The sequence below is a fragment of the Phyllobates terribilis genome, unplaced genomic scaffold (genome assembly GCF_046119375.1).
Source record: "Phyllobates terribilis strain yellow unplaced genomic scaffold, ASM4611937v1 Scaffold_3__8_contigs__length_932513732, whole genome shotgun sequence".
NCBI lineage: Eukaryota > Metazoa > Chordata > Amphibia > Anura > Dendrobatidae > Phyllobates > Phyllobates terribilis.
Genome location: NW_027362763.1, coordinates 242,154,701 through 242,169,805, shown reverse-complemented (window position 1 = coordinate 242,169,805; position 15,105 = coordinate 242,154,701). Strand labels below are relative to the sequence as shown.

At 43.0% G+C, this 15,105-nt stretch overlaps 1 protein-coding gene across 1 annotated transcript in view; it reads right to left on the bottom strand.

Annotated features, from left to right (window-relative positions):
- Positions 1 to 15,105, bottom strand: part of LOC141259151 (guanylate cyclase soluble subunit beta-2-like) — a 168,902-nt gene that overhangs the window by 10,329 nt on the left and 143,468 nt on the right. The window contains exons 12-13 of the mRNA XM_073674688.1: positions 14,675 to 14,821; positions 737 to 891 (exon numbers count right to left, since the gene is read on the bottom strand). Coding sequence (XP_073530789.1) covers positions 737 to 891; positions 14,675 to 14,821 — 302 coding nt within the window. The remainder of the gene's footprint in view (positions 1 to 736; positions 892 to 14,674; positions 14,822 to 15,105) is intronic.

The window sequence follows — 15,105 nt, the reverse complement described above, 5'->3', positions numbered from 1 at the left end:
TACAGATCGCTAGATCGCTCAGTGTGCATCATTTACCGCAATTTGCCTGTTATTAACATGCTATTAAACGACCTCTGATCGGTAAATATTTATTGATCGGAGGTCATTTAGTGCCGCCGTTTGATTCGTGTGAACAGACACTTACAAACTGACCATTACATAGTCACCTGCATAATTAAAGAAGTATGTTAAAGAAGTTGGCTACTACTTTTTTATTGATGACCTATCCTCAGAATAAGCCATCAATATCTGATCGGTGGGCATGCGACACCTGGCACCTAGTAAGAGGATTTCATCAAGTTCAGCACGCCTCCATTGAACAATTTACCATAAAGACTATGTGCAATGAATCCACATATTTATTGATACATTGTATTTAAAAGAAAAAAGTGAAGCAACTCTACAAAAAGTCTTGATTAAAAAACATCTGTATTGTATTCCGGAGGGATCAAACTGCACATGGCATGTTAGTTGTCTGATACCATAGAGGGTCATATGTGTGCATGGAAGCTGTATACACAGGATGCTTGAATTATTTAATCAAGAATATTTTGTTTAAAATAAACAATTTGCAAAATTATTTGACATATACAATAATTTAGTTGCTGGAGATTTTGTTTTATTATGATTCTTATCATGAATGTTTAATATTTAGATACCCTGACAAACCAGCCACCCAGAGAATTATAACGTGCAAACAAATGAAGCTATTCAACAATTAGAGAATGGAGTTTACCTGTGGGCATCTGGGCTTAGGTGAATCTTACTGGGAACACCATGACTTTCCATCCTAGAAGCAGTATTCACAGTATCCCCAAACAGACAATATCTAGGCATCTTCTCTCCAACAACTCCAGCTAACACTGGACCAGTATGTAACCCTACTCGGATCTATAGGATAAATGAAAAACAAAAAAAGTCTCCATCACATAAGGAAGCAAAGGCCCGGATTCATAATTGTAGTTTTTCCCCTTTTCTGGAGTAATTTGCTCCTTTTTAGTGGATTTAGTATTTGCATCTTATTCTCTAAACTTTTCAAGTTGTCTTTGTTTTTTAAGCCTTTTTTAATTTGTTATTTTCAACTTTGCTTATCCACATGGTTTAAACAGTAAAATGTTGCATTTTTGGCACATCTCATTGCAGTCCCTTCTGGAGTAAGGTTTCTGGATTAGCTTTCAATCTGATGCATTTTAAGCCCTCTTCACACATCCGCATAAAATTGGTATCGGAAAAATCAGTACCGGTGTCATCAGTGTTTTGGATCAGTGTGGTCATCAGTGTTTTTCCGGTATGGATAAAGCAAGAATGAAATTACAAAGCTTCTCCTATACTTTGCAATGTTAAACACGTACAGCATATGGTCATTATCCATGTGCTGTATGTGTTTTACTCTGACCCATAGACTTGTACTGGCCCTTGTCATTTGTGCTGCTGGAAAAAACAGACGTGGTTCACACGGACACACCATCTGTGTGAAAACATGGACATGTGAAGACCACCCTAGGTTATGATGGGCACTTGTGGTATCTGTGAAAAAACGGATGCCACACATACCCGAAACATGTACTGTACATGTAAAGGAGGCCCTAGACATATGCACAACTTTTTAAAGGACTTGTGACTTTTGGCTCTATAAAATCTCAAAAAACTGGTTACAGAAAAAGTCAAAAAGCATTTTTGATTTTGGGTCAAATTCATGAACCGCATATGCCATTTTAACCTTTGGGGGAAAGTAGGTCAGTACATGCCTTGAGACAAAAAAAAGAAAAGTGACTGATAAATCACAAGTGACGAATTGAGGCCAAAGAGTATATTTCTTAGTTGCTACACAACCCCTATTTCAGAGCGATAGTTTTCACTGATGAGGGATAAAATGCCCGGAACAGCTGAATGCAAGTTGGATATGATGACATTTTGACATTTGTAAGCAATGAAGGGGACGTGCCATTCACAGTAGCACTGCAGACACTTCATTGAGCTAAATGGCAGGGGTCGTGAGAGTCAGGATCAAATCGTGATGGCCTATGCGAAGGATGGACAATCTGAATTTGAAGGGAACCTGTCACGTCAGATAAGGCTATTAACCAGTAGATATAGGGTTAATTTGGAGGTTAAGAGCGTTATGGAGATGCCGGGCAGCAGTAGTGAAAGTGCAGCACCAAGGAGAAAATTCAATTCATTCCTTTTTGCTTTCAGTCATAAAGGCGAGTCAATGCGGCTACAGTCACTGCACAGTACACAGTGAATGGCAGCTGTAAGCATGCCCTGGCAATGAGACTGACACATGACTCTGAAATTGATGCACTGCTGAGCTGGCTGTCAAAGTGAAGGGGCATGCTTACAGTTGACTTTCTCAGTACAGTATGGTGAATGTATCGACATCAGCACACCTATATGACTGAAAGCCGGCAGCTCCTGGGAGGAAAAAAAGTTAATTTTCTCCCGATTGTTGCACTTTCAGTACAGCACTATCGTAATAATAGTAACTGCAGATTAACTATATACACAAGTGGTCAAAATTGTTGGTACCCCTCGTTTAATGAAAGAAAAACCCACAATGGTCACAGAAATAACTTGAATCTGACAAAAGTAAAAAAAAATTAAAAATCTATGGAAATTAACAAATGAAAGTCAGCCATTGCTTTTCAACCCTGCTTCCACAGAATTTTTAAAAAAAATTAAACTCATGAAATAGGCCTGGACAGAAATTATGGTACTCTTAACTTAATATTTTGTTGAACAACCTTTTGAGGCAATCACTACAATCAAACGATTCCTGTAACTGTCAATGAGACTTCTGCACCTCTCGACAGGTATTTTGGCCCACTCTTCATGAGCAAACTGCTCCAGTTGTCTCGTGTTTGAAGGTTGCCTTTTCCAGATGGCATGTTTCAGCTCTTTCCAAAGATGCTCAATAGGATTTAGGTCAGTGCTCATAGAAGGCCACTTCAGAATAGTCCAATGTTTTCCTCTGAGCCATTCTTGGTTGTTTTTAGCTGTGTCTTTTGGGTAATTATCCTGTTGCAAGACCCATGACCTGTGACTGAGACCAAGCTTTCTGACACTGGGCAGCACATTTCTCTCTAGAATACCTTGATAGTCTTGAGATTTCATTGTACCCTGCACAGATTCAAGACACCCTGTACCAGATGCAGCAAAGCAGCCCCAGAACATTACAGAGCCTCCTCTGTTTCACAGTAGGGACAGTGTTTTTTTCTTGATATGCTTCATTTTGTAACGGGTCTGGGAGGTGGAACCTCTGAGCAACGATACAAAGGGGCAGTCCTTGTAAGGAAGCGGGTGGCTCCCAGGGTAGGCGGGCAGGTAGTCACGGCAAGTGACGGGGACAGTCTCTGGGTAGAAGGGCAGGAGGTCACGGCAAGTGACGGGGACAGTCTCTGGGTAGAAGGGCAGGAGGTCACGGCAAGTGACGGGGACAGTCTCTTGACAGGCGAGTGGTCACAGCAAGTGACGGCTAAGCCTCCAGATAGGCTAGCAGGCAGGTAGCAGGTGGACGCTTCCAGGTGAGCGGGCAAGAGTCTCTGGACAGGCAGGTGGTCACAGCAGGTAACGGCAGAGCCTCCAGGTAGGCTAGCAGGCAGGTAGCAGGCGGACGCTCCCAGGTGAGCGGGTAAGAGTCTCAGGACAGGCAGGTGGTCACAGCACATGACGGCAGAGCCTCCAGGTAGGCTAGCAGGCAGGTAACAGGCGGACGCTCCCAGGTGAGCGGGTAAGAGTCTCTGGACAGGCAGGTGGTCACAGCACGTGACGGCAGAGCCTCCAGGTAGGCTAGCAGGCAGGTAGCAGGCGGACGCTCCCAGGTGAGCGGGTAAGAGTCTCTGGACAGGCAGGTGGTCACAGCACGTGACGGCAGAGCCTCCAGGTAGGCTAGCAGGCAGGTAGCAGGCGGACGCTCCCAGATGAGCGGGTAAGAGTCTTTGGACAGGCAGGTGGTCACAGCACGTGACGGCAGAGCCTCCAGGTAGGCTAGCAGGCAGGTAGCAGATGAGCGCTCCCAGGTGAGCGGGCAAACAGATCCATAGACAGACTGGCAGGGCTGGTAGGCAGACTGTTGGACCGCAGGAATGTAAGCAGATAGACAAGTATCAGGCAGGTATCAAGCAGGAATCTGGCAGGTAACGGGCAGGTAGCTGGCAGGTATCTGGTAACAGGACCTGAGGGCTGAAGCAGAGTGATAGGCTATGCAACAACATTGCTCGGGCACCTCCATTTTGGAGGAGGTGCCTTATATATGGTGAGGTCCTCCGGCCATTGGCCGGGGACTCCTTAGGACGGCGCGCGCGGCCCCTTTAAGAGAGGGGGAGCGCTCGCCCTAAGCACAGTGGCCGGGAAGCAGCGCGCGCTGCCAGCAGAGCGGGAGGAAGATGCCGGGCTCGGAGCGGAGAGGTGAGGGGAACAGCGTCCCTGCCTAGCAGGGGGCAGGGACGCCGACGCTACACATTTTTCTATCTATGAACATAGAGCTGATGTGCCTTGCCAAAAACTTCCATTTTTGTCTCATCTGTCCATTGGACATTCTCTCTGAAGCTTTGTGGCTTGTCAACATGTAGTTTGGCAAATTCCAGTCTGGCTTTTTTATGATTTTTTTTCAACAATGGTGTTCTCCTTGGTCGTCTCCCATGAAGTCCACTTTGGATCAAACAACGACGGATGGTGCGATCTGACACTGATGTTCCTTGAGCTTGAAGTTCACCTTTAATCTCTTTAGAAGTTATCCTGGGCTCTTTTGTTACCATTCGCATTATGCGTCTCTTTGATTTGTCATCAATTTTCCTCCTGCGGCAACGTCCAGGGAGGTTGGCTACAGTCCCATGGATCTTAAATTTCTGAATAATATGTGCAACTGTAGTCACAGGAACATCAAGCTGCTTGGAGATGGTCTTATAACCTTTACCTTTAACATGCTTGTCTATAATTTTCTTTCTAATCGCCTGAGACAACTCTTTCCTTTGCTTCCTCTGGTCCATGTTGAGTGTGGTATACACCATGTCACCAAACAGTTCAGTGAGTATCTGTAGCCCTGTATACAGGCCCACTGACTGATTACAAGATTGGAGACACCTGTGATGCTAATTAGTGGACACAACTTGATTTAACATGTCCCTTTTGTGACATTATTTTCAGGAGTACCATCATTTCTGTCCAGGCCTATTTCAAGAGTGTAATTTATTTTTAAATTCTGTGGAAGCAGGGTTGAAAAGCAATGTCTGACTTTCATTTGTTCATTTTCATAGATTTTGAATTTATTATTACTTTTGGCAGATTCAAGTTATTTCTGTGACCATTGTGGGTTTTTCTTTCATTAAACGAGGGGTACCAACAATTTTGACCACTTGTGTATCTGCAGGTTAATAGCATTATCCAATGTGACAGGTTCCTTTAAATGGATAGTCCAGTAATAGAAAATAAATAAGACGAGAATATAAATGATCTTTATTAGCAAATAGCATTTGTTTTGTCTAGGAAAGCAATCATTATAGTCAATTTTAATGACAGCCGTCTTATTACATTGACAAAAATCTTTCCAAGATTGTCAGTAGACAGGTGCTGATGAGCATATGCAGGACTATGCTGCGCTGCTGTGACTTGGATATAGCTTGACAGTAAGTGGCATAGGGTCACAGCAGCGCAGCCTCCTACTGCCTGTGTTCACATTCTAGGACAGGTTTCTGTCAGTGTAACAAGACTCTGCTACTATAATATACTGTAGTGATTTCCCTAGAAAAAACAAGCTTTACTTGCTAATTCAAGATCTTTAGGAATTTCTTTATAATAACATTTTCTTTATTTCTTTATTTTTCTATTTTCAGAGAAACACCTAAAGCTTTAAAGGGAACCTGACAGCTGATACATGTTGCCTGATCCACGGGCAGTATACAGTACAGACCAAAAGTTTGGACACACCTTCTCATTTAAAGATTTTTCTGTATTTTCATGACTATGAAAATTGTACATTCACACTGAAGGCATCAAAACTATGAATTAACACATGTGGAATTATATACTTAACAAAAAAGTGTGAAACAACTGAAAATATGTCTTATATTCTAGGTTCTTCAAAGTAGCCACCTTTTGCTTTGATGACTGCTTTGCACACTCTTGGCATTCTCTTGATGAGTTTCAAGAGGTAGTCACCGGAAATGGTCTTCCAACAATCTTGAAGGAGTTCCCAGAGATGCTTAGCACTTGTTGGCCCTTTTGCCTTCACTCTGCGGTCCGGCTCACCCCAAACCATCTCGATTGGGTTCAGGTCGGGTAACTGTGGAGGCGAGGTCATCTGACGTAGCACCCCATCACTCTCCTTCTTGGTTAAATAGCCCTTACACAGCCTGGAGGTGTGTTTGGGGTCATTGTCCTGTTGAAAAATAAATGATGGTTCAACTAAACGAAAACCGGATGGAATAGCATGCCGCTGCAAGATGCTGTGGTAGCCATGCTGGTTCAGTATGCTTTCAATTTTGAATAAATCCTCAACAGTGTCACCAGCAAAGCACCCCCACACCATCACACCTCCTCCTCCATGCTTCACAGTGGGAACCAGGCATGTAGAGTCCATCCGTTCACCTTTTCTGCGGCACACAAAGACACGGTGGTTGGAACCAAAGATCTCAAATTTGGACTCATCAGACCAAAGCACAGATTTCCACTGGTGTAATGTCCATTCCTTGTGTTCTTTAGCCCAAACAAGTCTCTTCTGCTTGTTGCCTGTCCTTAGCAGTGGTTTCCTAGCAGCTATTTTACCATGAAGGCCTGCTGCACAAAGTCTCCTCTTAACAGTTGTTGTAGAGATGTGTCTGCTGCTAGAACTCTGTGTGGCATTGACCTGGTCTCTAATTTGAGCTGCGGTTAACCTGCGATTTCTGAGGCTGGTGACTCGGATAAACTTATCCTCAGAAGCAGAGGTGACTCTTGGTCTTCCTTTCCTGGGGTGGTCTTCATGTGAGCCAGTTTCTTTGCAGCGCTTGATGGTCTTTGCAACTGCACTTGGGGACACTTTCAAAGTTTTTCCAATTTTTCGCACTGACTGACCTTCATTTCTTAAAGTAATGATGGCCACTCGTTTTTCATTACTTAGCTGCTTTTTTCTTGCCATAATACAAATTCTAACAGTCTATTCAATAGGACTATCAGCTGTGTATCCACCAGACTTCTGCACAACACAACTGATGGTCCCAACCCCATTTATAAGGCAAGAAATCCCACTTATTAAACCTGACAGGGCACACCTGTGAAGTGAAAACCATTTCCGGTGACTACCTCTTGAAGCTCATCAAGAGAATGCCAAGAGTGTGCAAAGCAGTCATCAAAGCAAAAGGTGGCTACTTTGAAGAACCTAGAATATAAGACATATTTTCAGTTGTTTCACGCTTTTTTGTTAAGTATATAATTCCACATGTGTTAATTCATAGTTTTGATGCCTTCAGTGTGAATGTACAATTTTCATAGTCATGAAAACACAGAAAAATCTTTAAATGAGAAGGTGTGTACAAACTTTTGGTCTGTACTGTATATCAGACACTGGCTGTTTGATCGCTTCCATATATATATTTAACTCTGAGAAACACATACAGTCAAGGCAAAAGTGTTGGCGCCTTTGAAATTGTTCCAGGTAATGAAATATTTTTCCCAGAAAATGATTTCAATTACATGTTTTGTTATACACATGTTTATTTATTGGAACAACACAAAGAAACAGAGGAAGAAAAGGCAAATTGGACATAATTTCATACAAAACCCCCAAAATGGGCCTAACTAAATTGTTGGCACCTTTCCAAAATTGTGGGTAAACAACTTTGCTTCAAGCATTTAATGCTTGTTCAAACTCACCTGTGGCAAGTAGCAGGTGTGGGCAAAATGAAAATCACACCTAAAACCAGATAAACAAGAGAGAATGTGATTCAATCTTTGCATTATATGTCTGTGTGTGCCATGCTAAGCATGGAGAACAGAAAAAGAAGAGAACTGTCAGAGGACTTGAGAATCAAAATTGTTTAAAAATATAAACAATCTCAAGGTTACAAGTCAATCTCCAGAGATCTTGATGTTCCTTTGTCCATGGATCACAACATAATCAAGAAGGTTTGCAACCCATGGCACTGTAGCTAATCTCCCTGAAAGTGGACGGCAGACAAAAATTGATGGAAGGTTGCAACGTAAAATAGTATGGATGGTGGAAAAGCAGTCCCAATCAAGTTCCAAAGAAATTCAAGCTGTCCTGCAGGCTCAGGGTTCATCAGTGTCAGCTTGAACTCTCTGTCAACATTTGAATGAAATGAAACGCTATGACATGAGACCAAGGAGGACCCAACTGCTGACACAGAGACATAAAAAGCTAGACTGCAGTTTGCCAAAATGTACGTGAGTAAGCCAAAATCCTTCTGGGTAAGTTTCTTGTGGACAGATGAGACCAAGATAGAGCTTTCTTGAAAAGCACATCATTCTACTGTTTACCAAAAACAAAATGAGGCTTACAAAGAAAAGAACACAGCACCTACAGTCAAATATGGTGGAGGTTCAAAGATGTTTTGGGGCTGTTTTGCTACCTCTAGCACCGGGTGCCTTGACTGTGTGCAAGGCATCATGAAGTCTGAACATTACCAAAGAATTTTGGGTTGCAATGTAGTGCTCAATGTCAGAAAGCTGGGTTTGTGTCCCAGGTCATGGGTCTTCCAGCAGGACAATGACCCCAAACATACTTAAAGAAGCACCCAGAAATGGATGGATACAAAGCACTGGAGAGTTCTGAAGTGACCAGCAATGAGTCTGGGTCTAAATCCCATTGAACACACGTGGAGAGATCTTAAAATTGCTGTTGGGAGAAGTTACCCTTCAAATATGAGAAACCTGGAGCAGTTTGCAAAAGAAGAGTGGTTAAAAATCGCAGTTATTTATTCCAAAGGGTGTGCAAGCAAATATTAAGTTGAGGATGCCAACAATTTTGTCCGGCCCATTTTTGGGGTTTCGTATGAAATGATGGCCAATTTGCCTTTTTTGGTCTGTTTTTGTTATGTTCTGCTACCAGAGCTAAGGAAAGAGAGGAGATCTGTCCCTACGATAGAACTCAGCTTAATCCCTACGATGTAACAGGGAACCTGATCCAGCGATCAGACTTGCTAAAGTCCTAAGCTAGTCTGTATGGAGACCTATAGATGTGGGGAAGGAATCCCTACAAGTACTAAGGACTGGGAGGAAAATGGGACACCTCCTAACAGAAATAGTAGCAGACAGACGAACAAACAAAATATATAGAACATAGAGGTCCGTAGACCAAGCAAACTAACAGAGTTAGATACAGAGCACAGGCTAGCTAGAAAGTAGTTATACAATGAAGTCCAGCAAAGCCAGAAGGGCGGAGCAGGATTAAATAGGCCAACAAGGTCATGTGACCAGCAAAGGAAAAAACCTAAGAGCAAGGTTCTAACAGTACCCCCCCTTCTAAGAGGATCCTCCGGATCCCCTAGGACCAGGCTTATCAGGAAATCTCCTGTGAAACGCTCTGATAAGTCTGGACGCGGAAACATCATCTGACCTCACCCAAGAGTTATCCTCGGGTCCGAAACCTTTCCAGGCCACAAGATACTGCAAACTACCTCTATACCGTCTAGAGTTAAGGATGCGAGAAATTTCATATTCCCCGTCCTCCACCACCGGAGGAACAGAGGGAGAGGCGTCACCATCCGACACAACAGCTTTTTTTAACAGAGAGACATGAAATACCGGAGTAATTCTCCAGGAGGTAGGAACCTCCAACCTAACAGCAGATTGGTTGACAACCTGAAGCACCTTAAAGGGCCCTACAAACTTGGGACCCAATTTCTTAGAAGGAATCCTCAACCGCAGATTCCTAGAGGACAACCAAACCATGTCACCAACAGCGAACAAAACCTCCTGTCGTTTCCTATCAAAGTAGTCTTTAGATTTTCTGTTGGCCTCCTGAAGATTACCACGCACATCCGTCCAAACTCTCTCCAAATCACCGGAAAAATTCTCCTCCTCAGGCACGGCAGACCCCAACTTGGAGAACGACCCAAACGACGGATGTCTCCCAGAACAACAAAAAAAAGGCGAACAACCAGCAGAAGAAGATGTATGATTGTTCAGAGCAAATTCAGCAAGTGGCAGAAACTCAGACCACCCCTCTTGATTGTCTGCCACAAAACAACGCAAGAACTGCTCAACATCCTGGTTTTTCCTTTCTGTCTGGCCATTAGATTCAGGATGATATCCGGACGAGAACGACAAATGAACTCCCAACCTGTCACAAAAGGCACGCCAAAAACGAGCCACGAACTGAGGACCCCTATCAGAAACAATGTCAGTAGGAACGCCATGAAGTCTGACAATTTCCTTGACAAAGGCCTTAGCGAGAGTTTTAGCGCAGGGCAGTTTGACGAAGGGAACCAAGTGACACATCTTGCTAAAACGGTCCACGACCACCCAGATGACAGTAAAACCCTCAGAGGGGGGAAGGTCAGTTATAAAGTCCATAGCCAAATGTGTCCAAGGAGCACTGGGAACCTCCAAAGGACAAAGCAACCCCGCAGCAGGAGTATGTGAGGACTTAGATCTAGCACATATAGTACATTGACGCACCCACTTAATGACTTCCTTCTGCCATCTAGGCCACCAAAAACTGCGACCCACCAGTCTCTTGGTCTCAGAGATTCCGGGATGACCTGCCAACCGAGATTCGTGACACTCAACAAACAAATCTCTCCTAAAGGTCCCAGGCACAAACAACCTCCCATGAGGAGTGTTAGATGGGGCATTCTCCTGTGCTTTAAGAATCTCATCTTCCAAAACGGAGTCCAAAGCAGCTATCACAACACCTTCTTGTAAAATGTTCTCCTCTTTCTCAGCACCGACTATGGGAGAAAAACTGCGAGACAAGGCATCCGCCTTAACATTCTTAGTACCAGGGATGTAAGTAACGGAGAAATTAAACCGCGAGAAAAACAGTGCCCACCTAGCCTGACGGGCATTCAGGCGCTTGGCAGCATCAAGATATATCAGATTTTTATGATCCGTAAGAACCTGAACGGGAAATTCCGCACCTTCCAAGAAGTGGCGCCAGTGTTCAAATGCGAGTTTAATAGCCAATAATTCCCGATTACCAATATCGTAATTCAGTTCAGTCTCCGAAAATTTTTTTGAAAAAAAGGCACAGGGATGTAATCCATCCCCGTTATCCTGAGACAATACTGCGCCAACCCCCACAGAGGAAGCATCAACCTCAACCAAAAATGGCTTAGTCACATCAGGCTGCATAAGGATGGGAGCAGAGGTGAACCTCTCCTTGAGATACACAAAAGCTTCAATGGCCTCAGAAGACCACTGAACCGCATCAGCACCTTTCCTGGTGAGATCGGTCAGAGGTTTGACAATACTAGAAAATTTTTTTATGAATTTTCTGTAATAATTGGCGAAACCTAAAAATCTCTGTATCGATTTCAAACCAATAGGCCTAGGCCATTCCTATACAGCTTGAACTTTAACCGGGTCCATCTCAAAACCTTCGCTGGAGATAATGTAACCCAAAAAACGAATTCTCTGTACAGCGAACTCACATTTCTCCAGCTTAGCAAAAAGCGAATTGTCCATTAATAACTGTAATATCTCACGTACGCTCCGCCAATGAGACTCCAGATCCGGCGAATAAATCAAAATGTCATCCAAATACACAACCACATTTTTGCCGATCAAAGGTCTAAGGATGTCATTAATAAGATTCTGAAAAAAATGCAGGAGCATTAGTAAGACCAAAAGGCATAACCAGATTCTCAAAATGACCCACAGGAGTGTTAAAAGCAGTCTTCCATTCGTCACCCTCCTTCATGCGCAACAGATTGTATGCCCCCTTAAGGTCAATTTTAGAGAACCACTTGGCCCCCATTAACTGGTTAAACAGATCAGGAATCAATGGCAGTGGGTAAGGATTGCGTACAGTAATTTTGTTAATCTCACGAAAATCCAGACAAGGACGTAAACCGCCGTCCTTTTTTTTTACAAAAAAAAAATCCAACCGCCACAGGAGACTTAGAGGGCCTAATGTGACCGGCGGCCAAACTTGTCTGTATGTATTCCTCCAAAGCCTTCCTCTCAGGAATAGTAAGGTTAAATAAACGACTTTTAGGAAGAGTCGCTCCAGGGACAAATTCAATAGAACAATCATAGTCTCTATGGGGAGGCAAAACCTGCGATTCCTTCTCAGAAAAAACCCTCCAAAAATCCTGAATAGGAACAGGCAATTCTCCCCTATCCAAAGCTGCAATACGCCCGTTACAACACTTGTCATAACATTTATGGCTCCAGGATTTAATTTCACTGGTAGACCAATCCAGTACAGGATTGTGAAATTTTAACCAGGGCAATCCCAATATTACTGGAGAAGGCAAGTTATTCAAAACTACCAAATCCAATTTCTCATGGTGAACACCATTAATAGTGAGAGGAAATTCACAGACCTTGAGAGTAATATTCTTCAAAGGGGAACCATCCACAGAAACCACAGCAATGGGGGATGATAAAGGTTCGGGTTTTAAATTGAGTCTTTCCAAGAATCCCCCATCAATTACATTCAGAGTAGACCCACAATCAATAAACACCCGAAATTCCATTAATTTTTCCTGAGCAATTGTGGAAGCAGCTAAAAATACACCCTTGGAATTTAAACAGGCAATACGGGCATGACTGACCATTTTTTTTTCTTTCTTCATACGAAGCTCACAGCCTTTAATCAAATGACCAGATTTTCCGCAATAGAAACACAAGCCTTCAGAAAATCTACGGTCTTTTTCTTGAGAGCGAGGTGCCACCGATCCAATCTCCATCAGTTCACCACTGTTAGTACACACATTCTCATAACCAGAAACTGACATAGCAGAGGATTTGCTCTCATTAACCCTTGCACGCAGTCTCCTATCCACCCGTATAGCTAATTGCATAGCCTGTTGCAAATCTTCAGGTGTAGGATAAGCAATTAGCAGGTCTTTAACCCTTTCATTGAGCCCAGCAAGAAATAGACTTTTCAGAGCAGAATCGTTCCACCCTGTTTGAGTAGACCAACGACGGAAATGAGTACAATATTTTTCCACATTACCTGATCCCTGTTTCAAACGTCTCAACTCAGTCTCAGCTGATGCGACACGGTCAGGATCATCATATAATAGTCCCAAAGCAGAAAAAAAACTATCCACTGATCTGAAGCATGTATCACTAGGTTGCAAAGAAAAGGCCCACTCCTGAGGCTCTTTGCGCAAAAGTGACATTATGAACCCTATGCGCTGGGATTCATCCCCAGAGGACTTGGGTCTCAAACGAAAATACAATAAGCAAGCATTTTTAAATGAAAAAAATTCTCGGTGTTCACCAAAAAATAAATCCGGCAAACATACCTTAGGCTCCAAGAAATGTGCTCCAGGACAGTTACTCACGTGCTGACGGAGCTCGGCCACCTCCAGAGAGAGTCCCTGCAGGCGATGAGCCAAATCCTGAACCGACACCATGATGGAACAGAAAAATCTTTCCTTAGAGAATTTACAGGCTGGACTTACTGTTATGTTCTGCTACCAGAGCTAAGGATAGAGAGGAGATCTGTCCCTACGATAGAACTCAGCTTAATCCCTACGATGTAACAGGGAACCTGATCCAGCGATCAGACCTGCTAAAGTCCTAAGCTAGTCTGTACGGAGACCTATAGATGTGGGGAAGGAATCCCTACAAGTACTAAGGACTGGGAGGAAAATGGGACACCTCCTAACAGAAATAGTAGCAGACAGACGAACAAACAAAATATATAGAACATAGAGGTCCGTAGACCAAGCAAACTAACAGAGTTAGATACAGAGCACAGGCTAGCTAGAAAGTAGTTATACAATGAAGTCCAGCAAAGCCAGAAGGGCGGAGCAGGATTAAATAGGCCAACAAGGTCATGTGACCAGCAAAGGAAAAAACCTAAGAGCAAGGTTCTAACAGTTTTTTTGTGTTGTTCCAATGCACACAAAGGATATAAACATGTATATAACAAAACATATGTAATTGCAATAATTTTTTGTGAGTAATACTTAATTTTCTGGAACAATTTCAAGGGTGCCCATACTTTTGGTCATGAATGTAGTTTAATAGCTGCCGGACAGGTGCCAGTGTATTTAGACTTCGCGATGATTAAACCTTTCCTCTTGACATAGTGGATGCCCCCGCGTCATCTCGTCAGGCCGGCATGTAAAAAGAACATTAGGAAGATCTCTGTACTGTCCCTTCATATATTCATGCATCGTAATAAGATAGCCCCATAGTCGTTTTTTTTTTTCAAAACTGCATAACCTAAAATGTGATAATCTAGCAAGAATCAATATTGTAATCCTGGAAAACCCCTTTAAACCAGCAGAATTCAATATTCATTCTAGTCATTACTCGTAGCTATGCTTGCTCTAAATGATGCTGGTACAGAAAGAAAGGTTTGTGTCACAGCTACATGGGAATCATTTGAAAGTAACTGTAACTTTTTGCTACTTTTGTAAATAGGCGAGTCAGCCGGACTCTTCTGTCAGCGCTGCATCTCATTCATATTATCCTGTATTCCAGAAAATTAGCTGTTTCAGCTTATTTTTTTTTTTTTTTTAATGTAATCCAAAACTAAGAGCAAAAAGTTTACCTGGATAGGATTTCCAGTGACTGGATTCTTTACTTCTCTTGCCATAAGTATCATTCCTAAAGCAAAATTTGCAACTCTTTCTGCATGTGTAGAAACAGGAACTGGTACACCGCCCACAACCATGTATGCGTCGCCAATAGTCTCCACCTTTATTATAAAGGGAAACAGAAAATAGGGTATTTATTTACAATTTTAAAGTGAGGGTAACTGAATGAGAAATTAAGGGGTTTTTCCACTTTTGTAATAGTAGACCCCAAATTATTCCTGTACTGTAAAGTAACAAAGACAGATAATACTCACCCGCCACTGCTCCAGCGCCAGCTCTTCGGCACTGCTGTAGTCTCTGTGATTTGGCTGCTGTGGTAACGTCATGTCGACAGCTCCCATCACCACTGCAGCCAATCTCTATGCTCAGCAGTTCTACTGCTCTA